The 19,870-nt window shown below is 40.7% G+C and overlaps 1 protein-coding gene across 1 annotated transcript in view; it reads left to right on the forward strand.

Annotated features, from left to right (window-relative positions):
• The window catches only part of fgfrl1a (fibroblast growth factor receptor like 1a), an 87,978-nt gene extending 71,445 nt beyond the window's left edge, over nucleotides 1-16,533 (forward strand). Inside the window, exons 4-8 of the mRNA XM_061724859.1 lie at nucleotides 371-448; nucleotides 7,279-7,596; nucleotides 11,509-11,681; nucleotides 11,757-11,937; nucleotides 12,882-16,533. Of these exons, the coding sequence (XP_061580843.1) occupies nucleotides 371-448; nucleotides 7,279-7,596; nucleotides 11,509-11,681; nucleotides 11,757-11,937; nucleotides 12,882-13,327 (1,196 nt within the window). The 3' untranslated portion in view covers nucleotides 13,328-16,533. The remainder of the gene's footprint in view (nucleotides 1-370; nucleotides 449-7,278; nucleotides 7,597-11,508; nucleotides 11,682-11,756; nucleotides 11,938-12,881) is intronic.
• Nucleotides 16,534-19,870: the final 3,337 nt, after the last annotated feature.

The following is a 19,870-nucleotide window of genomic DNA, read 5'->3' on the forward strand; positions in this document are numbered from 1 at the left end:
TCCAGAAATATTCAAAAGCTATAACAGGAATGTTTTTCCTCTCCTCTTCTGCAACCTGCTTCCAATTTTGAAATAATCTTCTTGAGATTTCTCAATTTTTATGTGGAACAATTAGATAGATGGACCAAGGCTGAAGCATGTTTATCAAATGTATGTAAAGAATATGCAGAAAAGAATTGTTCATAGCTTCCCTGTTAAGTGGTTTCATGCTTTTTTTCTCTTCAAACTTTAAATATAGTTTATAATTGATGCTCAACAAGTGGATGTAGAAATAGTCACCTTTCAGACACATTTTTTACACAATAAACTATTTTGTGCTTTGTCATAATCGTCAGTTCAATCATGACATTTCTTGTCTTTCTGTAACCAGACGACTCCAGTTCAAGAAACGGAGCGGGGTCAGCGGGTGGAGACTCTGAACACGCCCCGGAGCTGGCTGGGAAACTAGGTAACCGCTCACAGACCTGTGGCCGAATGGAAACGTGAATGTGAAAGAAGCCTGGAAGTGACACCTGAAATAGCTGAGATTATGTTTATAAAGAAAGCACAGTAGCTGATTGCACAATAAAAAACAAGCTGTCAGGTGGGGATATATGACCACACACAGACACACGAGCACAAACACACATGGTGTGTGTTGGTGTGAGTAATTGGCTCTGACAGAGTGGAGAGTGGTCTATTTGTGTGAGGTGTGATTTGGTGGGACACATTCCTTTCTTCCCCCTCTTCCAAATCTTCCCGCTCCCCTTTTTCACATTGCGTAACCCTTCTGTCTTTTGTTCTCTGTGGTATTTTTACACCTTTTTTAATTTTGTTTGATTTACTTCAGGTAAACTAAGAAACTGAGACCACTCTCATATCTGGGAGTTAATTATGTGTCGGGAGGGAATCAGTTTAGCTGAGCCTGAAGCCTGAAGCCTGAAAGCAGATTCTCTAAAGTTTTTTCAAAGGCTTGAATTTTGTTTATTTTGCACACAAATGTACCCAAGCACAATTAATGATTTTAAAGGCACATGATTTTTAGTCCACAGCACCCACAGGTTTCTGTAATTGTATATACTGAGCTGCTGCAGATGCACAACCTCGAAAAAGAGATTTAAAATCAGAGACTGGAAACGTCCAGTTTGTCGGCCAGTCATTTACATGCTGCTCTTTCGTCTGTTCATGCCTGGGCTTCACAGTGAGGCATTTCTTTTAACTCTGAGTAAAAAGTAAAATATGAAATAGTTTTGCCTATATTTTAGCAGTTTAGCATTTTTTTTATTTTTTTTTACACAAAATTCTTCAAGAAGACTGTAATGATCTCCAGTTTGATACTTATACTTCACTGATAATAATCTGCGTGACTCTTGGCTTTGTAAAGACTGAGCAGGTGATTCTTGGTTCTGTGAAGATGCATCTACATGTCAGTGTGTCTGAGTCAAATCCACATCTTTTTTTCTGCACTAAATAACTAATTCTCCGGTTACAGAGTGGGTTACGGCCAGAGTCAACATGACTGTGGTTTCCTCAGGACATACAGATCTATGAGCTGATGAGGGAAGTTTCCCATTTTGGTTAGATCCTGTGACACCAGTGGTTTCATGTGGTTTTATATCGCTGTATTAAGTTTAATTAAAACTCCCAAAATGCATAAATTAATGAAACATGACAGATTAGGATAATATTATGTTTCAAGCTTGGAAAAACCCTGTTGACACGGCCCCAAAAATTGGAGCTCGCATATTAAATGTAGTTTAAAAGTGCATGAAATGTAGGATCATAACGTCCAAGACGAGGTTGACTTCAGGATTCAGAGAGAATAAGAGGAACGCCACTGCGTGGCAGAACAAAGATCAAATAACTTTCTAATTTCCAAAAACAAGGTCTCTGGAAGACTGTCAATTTTGCAACAGACACCATAAAGACTTACTTTTTTCTTCTCCCAAACTGAGAGTCAGATTGAGCCGGGGATTACAGTGATGCAGGGGTTATTGTAATTGTTTTAAGCCCACACAATCATCAAAACTAAAATTAGCTCAGAGGTGAAACTCTCTACTATTTTAGTATCTTGAATCCATATTTGACTTCTCTAACACACACACACACACACACACACCTACACACACACACTCCCTCTCCCTCTTTGGCACAGTTTGTGATCAAAGGCGTCAGTCGGAGGGTCAGCAGTATTTTTACACTGTGAAGTGTGGCGTTTAAGTGGCCCCTGAGACCCCGAACAAGCCTGCCCTTTCCCTCTCTCTGGCTCTCACCTTCTCCCCTCGTCCCTCTCCGTATCGCCACCGGTCCACTTCACCTTCTCCTCCATGTGTCTCTGGGTTTCCACGTGCCCTCTCTTTTACCTCTGCTTTTTATTGTTTTAACTCGGCCTCTTTCTCTCTTTGTTCTCAAATGTTTCTGCCTTCGCTTGGGGTTTTACTCGCCGGCGTTTAGCCGCGTCAGTTCTGTGCGCGTTAACCTCGATGTGAACTTTATTCCTTTCGTTGTCAGTCTGCTTTCTTCCTTTTGATTTGCTTCGGTTTTAGAGCATGTAAATCAGTTCACTTCCAAAAACAGTTGGTCCATGCGCTCATGTCTTTACCCCCCGTTGTTCACAACGATCGGTTCCTCTCTGAGCCTTCGTCAGCTGAATTTGTGAAATTCATAAAAGTTGAGCATTAATTTACAAATCGCTCTCTGGTAGATCTATTTACTCTGTCTGGTCACAGTTCATCTGTAGTCCAGTAGCTTTTCTCAGACTCAGAGGGCACAAAGGCGAGACTTAAAAGCCTTTATGCTATGTTTGTTTTGTCATCCTGCCCAGCTGCGGGGCTATCGGCAGAGAGCTGTATTCCTCTGAGTAATGCAGCTGCAATGAAATCTCCCAATTTGAGCGCACAAAGCCGTCACATAACTCTTCTCCCTATTTGTTTACCCAGGGCTAGAATAATAGCTGCGTCTGAGGAAAGAGATGCAACTGTAGTAGTTTCTGGGTGATTTATCGCCCTGGCTGATGGCTATCTGCTGCGGCTGGAACACGAGGGCTATAAAATCAAGCGCTCCTGTGAATGATTTCCTCTCCTTCCTCCCTACTGATTTTTCTTTTTTGCCTCTTTGATCTGTTTTCACTGATCGTAGGGTTTCTCGAAAAGGAATATCAGGGATTTAGATTAGATTGTCTTAGTGCACAGCCTTTTTATTTATTAGTAAAGAAAAATATGCAACTTTGATAGAATGGATGGAGTCGGGTCACGCAAGCGGAGGAGCGATGCGGATGGGAGTTAACTGGCTTTTGATTTGATTCTTAATATTTATTTTATACGCACAGTCTATGTTCGAGAACCATAGACTGTAAAAAAAATAATGGTGAAAGCATGATGTTACATGACTCATGGTCTCTGCAGAGCTGTTTGGAAGCCTATTTTTCTGCCATGTTGCCCGGGAAGCCGATGAGGACACGCCCACCGTCAGAGGTGTCAAGTAACAAAGTACAAATACTTCGTTACCTTACTTAAGTAGAAATTTTGGTTATCTATACTTCACTGGAGTAATTATTTTTCAGACGACTTTTTACTTTTACTCCTTACATTTTCACGCAATTATCTGTACTTTTTACTCCTTACATTTTAAAAACAGCCTCGTTACTCTATTTCATTTTGGCCTTTAAATAAAAACTATCCAGTTAAATTGCTCCATCCGGATAGAGTGAATTTGGTTGTGGTTGTTTCAGATGTTCTTGTCCAGTTTTGTTCTTACATCCGTCGCCCTCAGATTCCTGCAACTAAACTTGGATGTACATTCCAATAAAGGTTAGGATAAATGATAACACGCCTCTGAAGTTTGACTTTTTGCACCATTACAATACTTATAGGCAACTAGTCATCATATCTCCTGCTCTCTGAAACACATGTTAATGCTCAATAGTACACATATATGGTCCTTTAATATATTTGCATTATACTAAGATGCATTCATTTTCAATGGCTTTTGTCCTTAATGGCTTTTTTCCCCCTTACATTACTTTTACTTTTATACTTTAAGTAGTTTTGAAACCAGTACTTTTATACTTTTACTTGAGTAAAAAACTTGAGTTGATACTTCAACTTCTACAGGAGTATTTTTAAACTCTAGTATCTATACTTCTACCTGAGTAATGAATGTGAATACTTTTGACACCTCTACCCACCGTATGAGTCAATGTTAGTATTGGCTTTCAGCTCCTTTTAAAAGATCCCCACCGCAATATCTCCAGAGCTGCCGGCAGACGTTTACAACAGAATAGCATTAAACATGTTCTCTGTGGGGGAATCAAAAATAACGGTGGCTGGGCCTCAAACAGGAGCTTCACTAAGCGGGGCAGCATGACGACTGCAGATGAGGAACGGATAGAAATTAGAAATCAGCTGAACCGACTGTCAGTCAACCATGTCAAGAATATTGCTTTGTATAAATTCTCCTGGCATTAGGGATGGGCGGTATGGACTAAAAAATGTATCACGATTATTTCTGGCATTTATCCCGATAACGATAAAAATGACGATAAAAAAAATACCAATTCAACTCCACCTTTTTAACTATGAATCTATCTCGCTCTCAGATCCGCCATGTCGTTACACAAAAACGTCATCAACGGGAATTTATCTTTCTTTCTTTCTTTCTTTCTTTCTTTCTTTCTTTCTTTCTTTCTTTCTTTCTTTCTTTCTTTCTTTCTTTCTTTCTTTCTTTCTTTCTTTCTTTTTTTCTTTCTTTCTTTCTTTCTTTCTTTCTTTCTTTCTTTCTTTCTTTCTTTCTTTCTTTCTTTCTTTCTTTCTTTCTTTCTTTCTTTCCTTCCTTCCTTCCTTCTTTTTTCCCTTCCTTCCTCCTTTCCTCCTGCTCTTTCCTTCCTTCTTCCCTTCCTCTTTTCTCCCTTCCTTCCTCCTTTCCTTGTTTTCTCCCTTCCTTCTCCCCTTTCCTTCCTTCCTTCCTTCCTTCCTTCCTTCCTTCCTTCCTTCCTTCCTTCCTTCCTTCCTTCCTTCCTTCCTTTCTTCCTTCCTTCTTTTTTCCCCTTCCTTCCTTCTTTCCTCCTGCTCTCTCCTTCCTTCTTCCCTTCCTCTTTTCTCCCTTCCTTCCTTCTTTCCTTGTTTTCTCCCTTCCTTCTCCCCTTTCCTTCCTTCCTTCCTTCCTTCCTTCCTTCCTTCCTTCCTTCCAAAAATCAGCTTTACACAAAAACTTCATCAACGGGAATTTATCGTTTTTACCGCGTCATGACAAATTCTTATCGTAAGGAATTTTTTTGACGGTATATCGTGAACGGTAAAATATCGCCCATTCCTACCTGGCGTGGTACAAAAAACACCCCCCCCCCCCTCGGAGATGTCATGGGTGTAACATCAAACGATTGAGAACAAAATGGCTGTAAACATGTTTATTTTTCTGCTCTGGCCAAATCTTCCTCTTTAAGAGGAAGAGGAAATGGGAAAAAAGTAATAAAACATTTGGGTTTATTCCAGCAAATGTACGCTTCTCATGCTGCTAAAAATGTCCATATCATGACGTCCACAGTCGTCCTCAGATTGTCCGATTCATTCCTAATTCCATCGTCCTTGTTTACATAATTCATGGAGCCACGTGCTAAAATGCAACAACAGCTGACAAAAGCGTCGTCATACTGGTCATGACTGTGTGAGAGTGTGTTGACACTGACTATTATCAACACCATTTCATGGTGATGATGTAAGGTTATACATCAGTAATGACTATGAAGTATAAAATTAATTACCAGTCACAGCTGCAAATGTTAGCTTTAATAAACAAGACCAAAATACATCAGCCTGAGCTCAGAGGAAACGGGATCGCCCACGTCATAATCACACATATGCTTCCGATACGTGTCGTTACGAGGAGCTGCTGTAACCCCTGGGAGAAGCTCTTAGAGCGCGCCGCGCTTCATGCTGACATTCACTTTACAACTGGAAGTTGCTGTTTTGAAGCCGCTTTTCTAAGGAGCAAATAAAAACTGTAACTCAAGAGGCCTGAAACATTCGTGAACCCTCTTTCCCTGCGACAGTCTTGCCAGATAACATGGCTTTGATTCCTTTTTACATCTTATGAATCTGTCACTTAGGAATTTCCAGTGAATTACAAAATCATTTCTACGCGGTTCTGCTTCCGCTTTTCTCAGCAACAAAAGACTGCTTGTAAATATATAAATCTGCTACTTAAATGGTTTACTTCTGTGTAATAACTGTCTGTCCCCTTCCTCCCTTTATTGTCTTTCTTTCTTTCATACCTGCCGCTGACTGAGATGGAAAAGGGGTATCACATTCTTTCCACTTACATATTCTGATTAAAGTTCTGGTCCAGTATGAAGTGCATATCTTTAACCATTGTGCTGTGTTTGGGTCAAGGTGAGGGTGGGGGGAGAAAAGATGGAAGGAAGGAAAGAAGGAAGTAAGGAAGGAAGGGAGAAAAGATGGAAGGAAGGGAGAAAGGAGGAAAGAAGGAAAGAAGGAAGGAAGGAAGGGAGAAAAGATGCAAGGAAGGAAAGAAGGAAGTAAGGAAGAAAGTAGGAAAGGGAGTAAGGAAGCGAGAAAAGATGGAAGGAAGGGAGAAAGGAGGAAAGAAGGAAAGAAGAAAGGAAGTAAGGAAGAAAGGGAGGAAAGAAGGAAGTAAGGAAGAAAGTAGGAAAGGGAGTAAGGAAGGGAGAAAGGATGGAAGGAAGGGAGAAAGGAGAAAAGAAGGAAAGAAGGAAGGAAGAAAGAAAGGGAGAAAAGATGCAAGGAAGGAAAGAAGGAAGTAAGGAAGAAGGTAGGAAAGGGAGTAAGGAAGCGAGAAAAGATGGAAGGAAGGGAGAAAGGAGGAAAGAAGGAAGGAAGGAAGAAAGGGAGAAAAAGATGGAAGGAAGGAAAGAAGGAAGTAAGGAAGGGAGAAAAGATGGAAGGAAGGGAGAAAGAAAGGAAAGAAGGGAGAAAAGGAAAGAAGGGAGGGAGGAAGGAATGGAGAAAATAAGGAAAGAAGGAAGGAAAAGCAAAGAAGGTAATAAAGGAAAGAATGACGAAAGGGAGGTAGGAAGAAAAAGAAGTAAAGGAGGGTAAAAAAGGAGGAAAAGAGGAAAGGAAGAAGGAAGAAGAGCAGGAGGAAAGAAGGATAGAAGAATTGGGTCATTTTGACCCAAAGACAGCACAAGGGTTAAAGATCTCACTCCATCATCTATTCATATATTGCAAATTTCCCCTCTGTGGGACTATTAAAGGATTATCTTATTTTATCTTATCTTATCTTATCTTAAAGTCACTTTGTTCCTCTTCTTGACATTTGCAGTTCGTCCGCGTTTCACCCAGCCGGCAAAGATGAGGAAGCGCGTCATAGCGCGTCCAGTCGGCAGCTCCGTCCGGCTGAAGTGCACGGCGAGCGGAAACCCTCGCCCGGACATCGTCTGGCTGAAGGACAGCAAGCCGCTGGTGGACGAGGACGCCGGAGCCGGAGCCGGAGCCGGAGCCGGAGCCGGAGGGGAGGCCAAGAAGAAGAGGTGGACTCTGAGTCTGAAGAACCTGATGCCGGAGCACAGCGGGAAGTACACCTGCCACGTGTACAACCGGGCCGGAGAGATCAACGCCACGTACAAAGTGGAAGTCATACGTGAGTCACCGGCTCGACACGAGGGGGGAAATGTCTTTTTTTAAGCTTTATCTCATTCACACAATCCACATCCCGTGGAGTTTCAACCATCTGCAGTCGTGCAAGGCTTTAAAACACAATCAAAACACGAGGCACCAAGCCATGTGCTTTTCCTGCTGCCAGGGCGTGTAATCCCAGTCCAAATCTGACAGTTATGCTCTCGTGCCACGAAACATGTTGAAATTCAACAGACAGTTATTGAGACAGGTAAAAGGCAGGCTTGTGTGTTTTTAAAGGTTTTTACGTTCCTATACATGTTCTACAGTTATATCGGAAGTAATGTGGAAGTAAGGAAGAAAGGGAGAAAAGATGGAAGGAAGGGAGAAAGGAGAAAAGAAGGAAGGAAGTAAGGAAGAAAGAAAGGGAGAAAAGATGGAAGGAAGGAAAGAAAGAAGGAAGTAAGGAAGGGAGAGAAGATGGAAGGAAGGAAGAAGGGAGAAAAGATGGAAGGAAGGAAAGAAGGAAGTAAGGAAGAAAGTAGGAAAGGAAGTAAGGAAGGGAGAAAAGATGGAAGGAAGGGAGAAAGGAGAAAAGAAGGAAGGAAGTAAGGAAGAAAGAAAGGGAGAAAAGATGGAAGGAAGGAAAGAAAGAAGGAAGTAAGGAAGAAAGTAGGAAAGGGAGTAAGGAAGTGAGAAAAGATGGAAGGAAGGGAGAAAGGAGAAAACAAGGAAAGAAGGAAGGAAGTAAGAAAGGGAGAAAAGATGGAAGGGAGGGAGAAAGAAAGGAAAGAAGGGAGGGAGGAAGGAATGGAGAAAATTCTTCTTTTCTCCCTTCTCCCTTCCTTCCATCTTTTCTCCCTTTCTTACTCCCTTTCCTACTTTCTTCCTTACTTCCTTACTTCCTTCTTTCCTTCCTTCCTTCTTTTCTCCTTTCTCCCTTCCTTCCATCTTTTCTCCCTTCCTTCCATCTTTTCTCCCTTCCTTACTTCCTTCTTTCCTTCATTCCATCTTTTCTCCCTTCCTTACTTCCTTCTTTCCTTCCTTCCATCTTTTCTCCCTTTCTTCCTTACTTCCTTCTTTCCTTCCTTCCATCTTTTCTCCCTTTCTTCCTTACTTCCTTCTTTCCTTCATTCCATCTTTTCTCCCCCCACCCTCACCTTGACCCAAACACAGCACAAGGGTTAAAGAATGCACTTCCTACTGGACCAGAACTTTAATCAGAATATGTAAGTGGAAAGAATGTGATACCCCTTTTCCATCCAGTTGTCCAGTTATTTAATCAAATCAAGTGACTTTCATAAATGTAGTCACAAACACACGGCTGGACTTGATCGCCTTGGTATTCGCCAAAAAAGAGTGCTTCTTAACAAAACAATTGTATAAATTACGCAGTACACGCTATGTGTGTTACTCTTTCATTCTGAGGTCTTTGTGACTAAATGGAGTTTGAAATAGGGGTTTGTTCCCTTTTGATGCAGCAATCATGTAAAATGTCCAAGGTCATATGATCAAGAAGACCGCAATTTGTTTTTGAGCTATTTGAATGATTTGTTAGTGGAGTCTGCAGCCAGAGAGATAAATAAAAGAAGAGAAACTTTGACTTTGAAGAGAGAAAAACACAACAAGTTTCTCTTCAAGTATATTGTTTGTTGAACGGGTAAGTCCGTAGTGATAAAAGTCTAATCTTGCATCAATTACGTTCATGTCTTTAAGGTGTTGTGGGTGGTTGAGAGACGGAGCTTAAGTGCCCACATTCAGCAGAGTCGAGGCTTATGAGCTCTCCCAGTAAAGGCCTTGTTTTCAGTGGCCTTTATTGATCACCGTCAGTGCTGTCAGTAAACATCACTCATGCGAGCGAGGAATGTTTTTCCGCGGGGTTTTCAGTTCAGGAGGCGATCCAGCTGCAGTTTTAGTCTAAAAAAGGTCATGTTTTAATGTTGAGAGCAGAATGTGGGCTGCGATGAGTTGTGGGTGCCGGTCGTTCGGTTGTGTTGGAAAGCTACAAAAGCCGGTGCGCTGATGTGAAGCTGGACGATTTAATGCTGAGCAGTTTAGTGTTGAGCGTGTGTGTGTGTGTGTGTGTGTGCGTGTGTGTGTGTGTGTGTGTGCGCTGAGCTGTGCGTAACCAAATGTTACAGCTCTGTCGAGAGGCTCCGACTAGCTCTCTTGACGCTCGCTTTTCTTGCCACATCTGCTCTGTATTAAACTACAGCTGTAGTCTTTCCTGAAAGACGGCTACACACACTCCTCCTCGTGTGTGCATGCCCACGCACGTGCACGCACACGCACACAAAAGTACAGAGGAAGTAAATCAAACTCCCGCGCAGTCGTGTCAAATGTGACATTTTCTCTCTCAGTCAAGATTCGAGTGTCAGTTAGCTGCAGCTGTTCAAGAAGGAGGGTCAGAAAAACCATAAATATTAATAAACTGCTATTCAGGATACTTCAGTCTAGTTCTATAGAAACATTACATATCTGAAAGATAGGGTTTAAAATCATATTTACCGCCTATTTTGCACTCTTTCTTTCCCATCTTTGTTTTCTATTTGTGAGCAGACTGGGCTCATGCACTGAAAACAGTGTCTGTTGTTGAAGTAAAACACATTTGAGATATATTAATTTACACACCCCAGTAACCTCAATGAGCATGTGGATGCTATAGTCCTGTCAAACATCACAAATTAATTCTGTCTTGTACATAATATGCATTTTAAATTCAATGCAGGTAATCAGCACAGGTATCACTTTCACTGGTCACGTTCCTGTGAGATTACATTTACAAATCCTAAAATGGTCTTGTATGTGTCTTTTAGGTCTTATATAGCTCTCTATGAGCGGAAAAAAGAAAGAGAGAGAAGCAGAAAATACCATAAGGACGATGTTGTGTGAATTGAGCAAGGTTTATTCCAGCTGTCCACCAAGCTTTGTGTAAATGTTCTTCTTCGTTATCTTGATGAGAAAAAGACAAACAAACGGCAAAGAAAACATGCCATCAAAAATGTTATTCTACTTTAAAGGGGACCTATTATGGCAAGTAATATCTATTTTAAACAGGCCTTGAATGTCTTAAAAACAAGCTTTTTTATAGTTTTTTTTCTAAATAATTAGAAATTCAGCCTCTAAACCATGTCTTTATCATCCCATTCTCTAACCTCATTATCTATGCAGGATTCTGAGTGGGCGAGGCTATGATAATGAGGCTCTGTGCTGATTGGTGTATGAGGCGTAGCAGGGGAGGGCACAAAGCACAAAGGGAAGAAGAGCAGCCGGCTGCGTACACTATTAAACCGTGTCATAACCGCATGCGATGCGAGCGAGCGTCAGCGACAAAATCAATTCCATTGCTTTATTTTCTATTGGACTGTCCTAACTGTCCGCAGCAACGCGGCGCGCCGTTTTGAGCTGAACATTTGTCGGACGCCCTGCTTCTATTCTCTTCCTGTCACTCGCGTTGAAAGCCGGTTGAAAGCGCTGTAGGAAACAGTCATGGATGAGGAACGGCTGATCCAGTTAGTTTAAATGAGAAGTTATCTCTATGATTCCTCCTCATTTCACTACAAAAACCTCAATAAAGTGGCAGCTGGCTGGAGGGAGATGGACGGAGAGCGTCCGATGTCACGCAGTGCGACGCGATAGTCGGACGCTCGCATGCAGTTAGGACACGGTGTTTAGTCGTGGGCGTGGTTTGGAAGGATCTGAACGGCTCGTAGATCCACATCACACTGGACGGCTCATCCGGGTGGCTGTACAGACACTGCAGAATTTGGTTGCTTTCCTCCTTCTCTGAGTTGGCAGGCTGAGGGGAGACCACTTTATATATGTTAAAGCAAGAAAAAACCTGTTTTTTATAATAGGTCCCCTTTAATTAAGAATAATCTAATATTACACACTAATATATGCTGTTGTTTTTCCTGTGTTGTGTTGGTTTCCTTAGAGCGTACCAACTCCAAGCCCATCCTGACCGGCACTCACCCCGTCAACACCACCGTGGACTACGGAGGAACCACTTCCTTCCAGTGTAAAGTCCGCAGCGACGTCAAGCCCGTGATCCAGTGGCTCAAACGAGTGGAACCTGGTGATGAGAACAAGTTCAACTCCACCATAGAGGTACAGACCACAACCCTCGGAGAGATCGGTGACACCCGGGCCGGATGATTTCATAACGTTTTTTTTGTTTGAAAGGTTGGAGACCACCGGTTCATGGTGCTGCCGGCAGGAGAGGTTTGGTCGCGGCCAGACGGCTCCTACCTCAACAAGCTGCTCATCACTCGGGCCAAGGAGGAAGACGCCGGCATGTACATCTGCCTGGGAGCCAATACCATGGGATACAGCTTCAGGAGCGCCTACCTCACCGTCCTCCCAGGTAGAGAGAGAGATGATAGATAGATAATGAAAGTGATGGTAATATTACATTAAAAATCTGTAATGTTGATATTGAAAGGGTTTTTGAGACTAAATTCCTTGGGGTTGTCATTGACCAAAAGTTAACATGGAAACAACATATTGAACACATTAAAGGGAAAATTTCAAAATCACTTGCAATCCTGTATAAATCCAGAAATTTACTGAATTCCAAGGCTTTGCATTTGATCTGCTGATGACTCATTGATTGTTCCCTATTTATCTTACTGTGTGGACTTGTGGGGATCCACCTTTAAAACCACCTTAAATTCAATAATAAAACTGCAAAAACGAGCCATACATATCATCAATAAGGCTGATTACTATGCTCACACAAAGCCACTTTTTCTAAATTCTTTTCTAAATTAAATTTTATGATTTGTTTTATTATAAAATCATGCAAATTATGTTGAGACCAAAATCCAAAATGCTCCCTGACTCAATACAGAGGTTCTTTTCAATTCAGGAGACTCCGTATAATCTTAGAGGTGTCTGCAATTTTACTGTACAAAAAGCTAAAAAAGGTATGAAAAGGAGATGTGTCTCCATTATTAGAGTTATATTCTGGAATGATGCCTACGTAAATTTAAAACCATTTCATTCTTTTTTGGTTTTTAAGAAAATGGTTTGTAAAGCTATTTTTGAATCTTATAAGTGCGATTGACTATCTGTTAATGTTTCTTTGCTTTTCTGTTGTTTCTTTGCCTTTTGTTGTTTCTTTGCTTTTCTGTTGCTAGATAGACAGACAGACAGACAGACAGACAGACATGTACATTTGTATCTGGCTGATTGACATCGTTGTTGAGGGGAAAAAAAGCTGTCATGGTCTAAAATGATCAGCTGTAAATGTTTAGGGTAATAGTCCCTGGTTGGTTTGTTGACTCCTCATCTCTCCATCCCCTGCAGACCGGAAACCTCCAACCATCCCCGTCCCTTCAGCCTCCTCCCCCAGCGTCCCCTGGCCCGTCATCATTGGAATCCCGGCGGGCGTGGCCTTCATCTTGGGCACCGCCCTGCTCTGGTTCTGCCAGTCAAAGCGAACCTGCTCCAATTCTTCTTCCTCCTCCTCCTCCTCGTCCTCCTCCGCGCTGCCCGCTGCTCAGCGGCCGCCGGCGACGACCAGCCGCGACCGAGCCGTCCCGCCGCTCGCTCCTCCGTCAGCCAGCGGGGATAAAGACTGCCTTTCCTACGAGGACTACGTCTCCCACCAGCAGCAGCTGCTGCTGGCCCAGGGAGGCACCGCGGTGGCTCCCAAGGTCTACCCCAAGATCTACACGGACATCCACACGCACACGCACTCGCACGTGGACGGGAAAGTGCACCAGCACCAGCACATCCACTACCAGTGTTAGCCGAGAGGCCGGAGCGAGATCCGGTGTGTCGCAATTCAGCTCTTTCATGGACACGTTCCCCCGTGCATGCAGATTCAGTCCACAACACTCACAAGCTTATATACGGAGCAAGGAACACGCGAGAGACCATGTGGAGTCATAAACACAAACTCGGGATCACGCGTCTCTGCCGCAGCCACGTGGTGTTTGCAGAAGGACTTAGTGGAGGCATGAGGAATGAGGACTGTAAAGAAGGTCTTTATTTTTAGCCGATCTGCAAGCTAATCCAGTGGGTTCTAACCCAGACATGTGTTACTCAAGGTTTTAGTATATACTTTAATACAAAAAGCATTGGTCTCGACTGATCTGACACAACCACGACCTCTTAGAAATGCCAAATACACGTAGCTGCTTCCAGTGTGCATAGAAATGATTACACGACATTTACCGTGCTACTTTGTCCGGGGTTATTTATAAAGAGACACATAGCTTGTCAGTAAAGTAGTAGCATGATTTCATAATATATCTCAGGCATCAGCCTTACTGAGCTATAAAAACAATCAAATAGGAAGTGAAGGCAGGAATAAGGGCTGCTGGTGGAAGCTTTGCCCGGGCTGTCGAGCTGCCGTCCAGCTGCTGCGTGAAAAAGGGCTGGGACTCAAACTTGAGTAAAAGGTTGGATTTTAATCAAAGCAATGATGGAAGGTTACAGAAAAACTGATTTCAATGGTAATCGTTCGTTCTGTTCCTGTTCTAAACCATCTGGCAGCATGTTTGACATCTAGGCAACGGGGATATTTCCCTGTTTTCCAACATCTACTTTTTGCTTTAGTTTGATGCCTGCAGACTGCAGAGGAGATCAGCACGACGGATATCGCAGTGCCTTCCAGTGATTATTTCCAGATCTGTTGGATCATTGGTGGATCATCAGATATGTCACAGACTCTTGTTGGTCTGTTATGAGATTTAGCGGGCTCAAAACCGAGGGAGGTCTTGGGAAATCCCGTAGATTCAGGTTGAGATTCCTCTACTGCGCTGAAGCGCCTCACTGTGCGACGGGATGTGATGTAAATACATGTAGGAAGCAGTTTTGCATGTGCTCTCGTCTCCACTTAAAGTAACTTAAACGCAGAGACTCGTACTGTGCTTTCAAAAATAAGAGGTTCAAGGATCAACAGTCATGACATATTCTGATAAAACAAATATGAGGAGCAGCTTAAAACTGAATCAAGTGTTTATGTGAAATTTGGAGCCACATATTTTGCCGACTTCACTCAAAACTGCTGCTGTCACTGTAACACATCCGATGCTCTATTGTGATGCACAGACAGATTCAGGAAGGTCTGTCTTTGATATCTGGTCCTGTGTTTGTTTTGTTACACTTGTCTGCACATTTACCACTACTTTACTCCATTTGCATCCACTATCAATGCCATCTGAAAACACACACTGATGGAGCACCATCACATTGCTGTCAAATCCGTCAAACTCAGGTTTAATAACTCATTTTCTTAATGATGATTATTCTTTGGGAAATGCTTTGTATTCCTCTTAAAACCCAAACTCAAAAGCTTTAATTGCTTCAGCTACATTTCAAAATCACCAATTAAATTAGATTATTTCTCTTTTTCACAGTACAGTTTTTTTGTTAGGTTTTTTTTTTCAGATTAAATTATTGTTCTTTTAGCACACATGAGGTTTTAATGTGCCAGGTCTCTGTCAACTCGTACCCTCAGCTCACACTTACAACCTAAAAGAAAACCAGACGTAGCAAACCTCAGCACAGAGCTGACATCAACAGCTTTGCTTTTTCTCAGATGCTCATTTTGCTGTCCCTGCAAGCACGCATGAATCTGAAAAAAATAACAGTTAAAAATAACAAATTGCAGACGTGTGCTGGTGTAAAATACAGATGAGACTTGCCTTAGACTTGACACACCGGCCTTTGTCCCTGCAGCACCTTCGGTAGGGTCTCTCAAATACAGCAGCTTGTGTCTTTAAATAATCATGTGACAAGAAACTTCAGTTCTTTCTCTTTTTTTCACCATTTATTTTGCACATAAATCTTTTAACTAAAGAAGGACAATGTACAAATATATTTTTTTAAAGAATTCCTATACTCTTCTTTTTTTTTTCATGTTACTCCTGAATATGTTACGTGATCAACACAGGAAAATACGCCTGCAGACCAGAGCTTCAAGCCTCCACTTGCTTTTGTTTTTTTGAGATTAAAATGAGTTTGATACCTGTGAATTTCCTTGTGTTATTTTACTCACTTATTTAACTGTAACAGATATTCACCATACAACTGATATTCTGCATGCCACCTCGGAGACTTTCTAAAATGTATTCAAACTGCATGTCGATGTTAACGGTGTCTGTTTGCAGACATTCTTGCAGACTCTCCCTCCTAAGCTTCAGTATAAAATTTCTGCATAACATCATGAACAGCAGAGAAAAAGCATATGTATTCCTGTCAAAATGACTGTGGTGCATGTCTAAAATGAGTTTAACTAAAAATAACATTTGCAGTATAGCATTTTTTTTCATCATGTTTTGCTCATCCTCATCGTTTTCTTCTGAAACATGTGCTCCCAGTGAAAATTAACTGAAATGTATAACTTTAATTGCCATAACTTTCCTCCTGTATTGAGACTATGAATCATTTTTCTAAAAGTAACATTTGATCCACTCACTGTTACTTTTTTTTTTTCATTGAATTTGTGTTGAACCTTTTTATGCATCAAAGCTAAAGGACTGCCACTAGACAAACCTTTTTATATGTGCACTTACCGCTAGTATGTACATGGAATAACGTTACTGTCGAGAAATATTTTAGATTATTTAGTAAGAGTGCTTTAGACCATACAAAAGCTTTTGGGAATATATAGGCTATCAGCCCTCAAAATGTAAATGCTAAATTGTATCAAGATTGAAAAAGAAGGTGTGTTTCTAATTTATTTCATTTTTTTGACATGTTTATTTTTCCATATAATTGGGCATTATACTGCATGAAAGGATGTTTTGTTATAGTCATAATGTAAGCTATGTAGCAATACCAAGTTCATGTCGTTGTAAGATACTGTATATGTGCTGACATAATATACAAATTTTATCAATTATCTCTGTATTGACAATCTTGTACAGTCTACCTTCATTTAGATTAAAAAAATATTTCCCTTCTATTGTAATCATGTTATCGGTGCCATTAAAAGAGGAAAATCTGAGTCATGGCGTCGTCCTTTATGCCTGCCTTCTCGGTGACAGAGACGCAATTCCTCTCAGTGCACTGGGACTCTTTTTGAGTAAGTGTCCTTCTCTAAATAGTCGGGGCCCTTGAGTTGTGCGAGTTGCAGCCAGTGTTTCATCTGTCAGCGTGTCTGTCTGGAGAGATGACAGATGGACAAGCATTGCGTGCAGATGGAGGGTGTGAAGGCACAATGTCTCTCTTCTCTGTGACTCATTTAGGAGAGGAAGATGATGAAAGAAAATACTGCAGACGGGACAGGGCACCCCACAGGGCTGGCGGTCATTACAGGGTGAGAGACGAGCGTAGAATATCTCTCTGCTTCATAAAGACTGTTTGGAAAAAATAGTTTACCTGCTTTTTGTAGAGAAATAGAATAATCATTATTGAGTGAAACTTAGGTGTTTGCATTTTGCATGGGTGCATATATCAGCAGTTGTCTCAAAGCAAGTGAAGCAGGCCGTTATTAGGCGTATGAATATGTTACATGCACATCTAAATCAAGCTATTGGCAACAATCTAGCTAAGGATTAAACTGGAGTTTCCGAGAAATCCAAGTATACATGCATACAATCGATTATCGCCACACAGAGTCCCGGGGCATCAGTAGCTCGGCTAAACCTGGGTTGCCTATAACCAGTACTGGAGTTGAGGGGGGATGGCATCCCCCCCCTGAAATAAAAACGGTCCAAATCATCCCCCCTGTAAAACTGACATCCCTCCTTTCCATCCCATATGTCATTTCATCAATGAATGTGGTTTTACTGCTATTTCAACATTTAGAGTCATCACCAGAAAAATAACTTATTTGACAATTTTCACCTGTTTCAAGTAAATTTTCACTTGAAATAAGTAGAAAAATCTGCCAGTGGGACAAGATTTATCTTCTCATTACAAGCAAAAAAATCTTGTTCCACTGGCAGATTTTTCTACTTATTTCAAGTGAAAATCTACTTGAAACAGGTGAAAATTGTTGTTTTTTCCAGTGATGAGTCTTGTTTTAAGTGTAATGAGATTTTTTTTACTAAAATGAGACATTTTAACTAGAAATAAGACAAATATTCTTGTTAAGATTTTGAGTTTTTGCAGTGATCCATTTTACTTATCCTGTGAAGGACAGAGTCATATTGATAAGTTCAGAAAACTGTTTTTTATTGTTGTGTTTTGATGTATTTGATGTAAGCCCAGTGGATATTTAAAGCTTACAGAAGGCTGCATTTAACTGCTGCTATGTCATTCCTGCAGTATTTCTGCAGGTGTTTTGGTCAGTGCTATTATTTGTAATAGATTATATTATTTGTAATCAGCATAAATTATCTGTCCCCTTATGATAAAATCCACCATCCCCCCTGATTTTCTTTACAACTGGAGTACTGCCTATACATGCCAGAATAACTCGAATTACGACGCACTAATAGCTTGATCTCTTCAGTTCGGTTCGCCTACAGCCCGGCTAACGTGTATACATGATTTTTTTAAATTTGATATTGGTTGGATTAAAGCAACATTTCGACTTTCTGTTAATACATGTAAACATACAAGAGAAGTAACAAAAATCTTAACTGTTGGTACTTACTGTACCACGGAAGACAAATACAGTGGATGATCACATAATCCTCTCTTAGTGAAGACAAATCTTTTCACCAAATTAATAGAAGTCAAGAAAACTTTAGAGCATGTTCAAAAATATACAATTAAGAGATACCTTCATGACTGTAAACACACAAGATTTACAACACGGTACAATCCACTGGTAGCATTCAAGGAAAGAAAATATTAGTAGATATTTGTCAGAAAATATGTAATAAAGCTTCCCTTGTTTCTATGTCCCAGTTTTACAGAGAAAAGTGAAGGCAGAAAGGTCTACACACACAGTGGTGACAGTGAAGGCCTGGCAAAGCGTCTGCAGGAAGGAAATGTTGCCGTCATTCCACACCACGGTTGGTCCAAAGTTAATTCAAGTTAACTTGAACAAACCTGCATTTGTCCAGCATAAAGCATAAACTTGGTGAAGCTGTGTTAGCTTCTCATCTACTTCATCTGCTGTGGTTGAACACCCAAAATCTCTTCACAGGGTGAGATCACATCATTTATTCAAGATTGTTTGTACCGTTATAAATGTGTTCCTAGTCTATGAAAATACGAGTGGTCAGGGTTAGGTTTGGGTCAGATCTAATTACAGCACTGATGATGATGATGTCCGAACTGGCAAGTGAGGACTGGAAACCATTGGTCATTATGGAAGGACTTTAATCGTGGTGATTGTCGGACACATCTACTCAGGTCTGAAGCGAAATCCAGCAAGACTTTCAATCGTTTCAAACCTTTTCAGCCAGAAGTGTTATTGTGTGTTGATTCAATCCTTTCTCAACTCTCTCTAACTCATAACTTAGCTTTCCCTCGGACATACACTATTAATTGTGAGAACTTAAAAAGATGGATGGCAGGCATTTGTAAAATCTGTCTAATGAATATTGGCTCTCATTCATAAAAAGGTACAATGAAATCATGAAATACAAGTTACATTTTCTATTGAAGTGCAAAATACAAATGTACTCCTACAGCCTTGTGCAGATACAGTACATTCAGAATGAACTGAATATAAGTCCAGCAGAACAAAATACAGATAACACACTGGTTTCTGATTTAAATATAGTCCCATACAAAATAATAATAATAAAAAGAAAGCTCAAAATACTTCCCCATTTTGCATATTTAAATGCTTCACATAATCAATAGACAGATACAACAATGTGCTTTCCAGGTAATGGATATTTTCCATTCTTTTTTTAACAAAAAAAAAGAATAAAAGGTTTACACATCCTGTTACATAACTGTTTACACTGTTACAGGTTAAGCTGCAGGTTGAGAGGATATGAGAGGATATATAAGTTGAGAAAAAGAAAGATGAAAACATAAAGAATGACAATACACAGAGGTGTCAAAAGTATTCACATTCATTACTCAGGTAGAAGTATAGATACTAGAGTTTAAAAATACTCCTGTAGAAGTTGAAGTATCAACTCAAGTTTTTTACTCAAGTAAAAGTATAAAAGTACTGGTTTCAAAACTACTTAAAGTATAAAAGTAAAAGTAATGTAAGGGGGAAAAAAGCAATTAAGGACAAAAGCCATTGAAAATGAATGTATCTTAGTATAATGCAAATATATTAAAGAACCATATATGTGTACTATTGAGCATTAACATGTGTTTCAGAGAGCAGGAGATATGATGACTAGTTGCCTATAAGTATTGTACTGGTGAAAAAAGTCAAACTTCAGAGGCATGTTATCATTTATCCTAACCTTTATTGGAAT

The sequence above is a fragment of the Cololabis saira genome, chromosome 7, assembly GCF_033807715.1.
Source record: "Cololabis saira isolate AMF1-May2022 chromosome 7, fColSai1.1, whole genome shotgun sequence".
Taxonomy (NCBI): domain Eukaryota; kingdom Metazoa; phylum Chordata; class Actinopteri; order Beloniformes; family Belonidae; genus Cololabis; species Cololabis saira.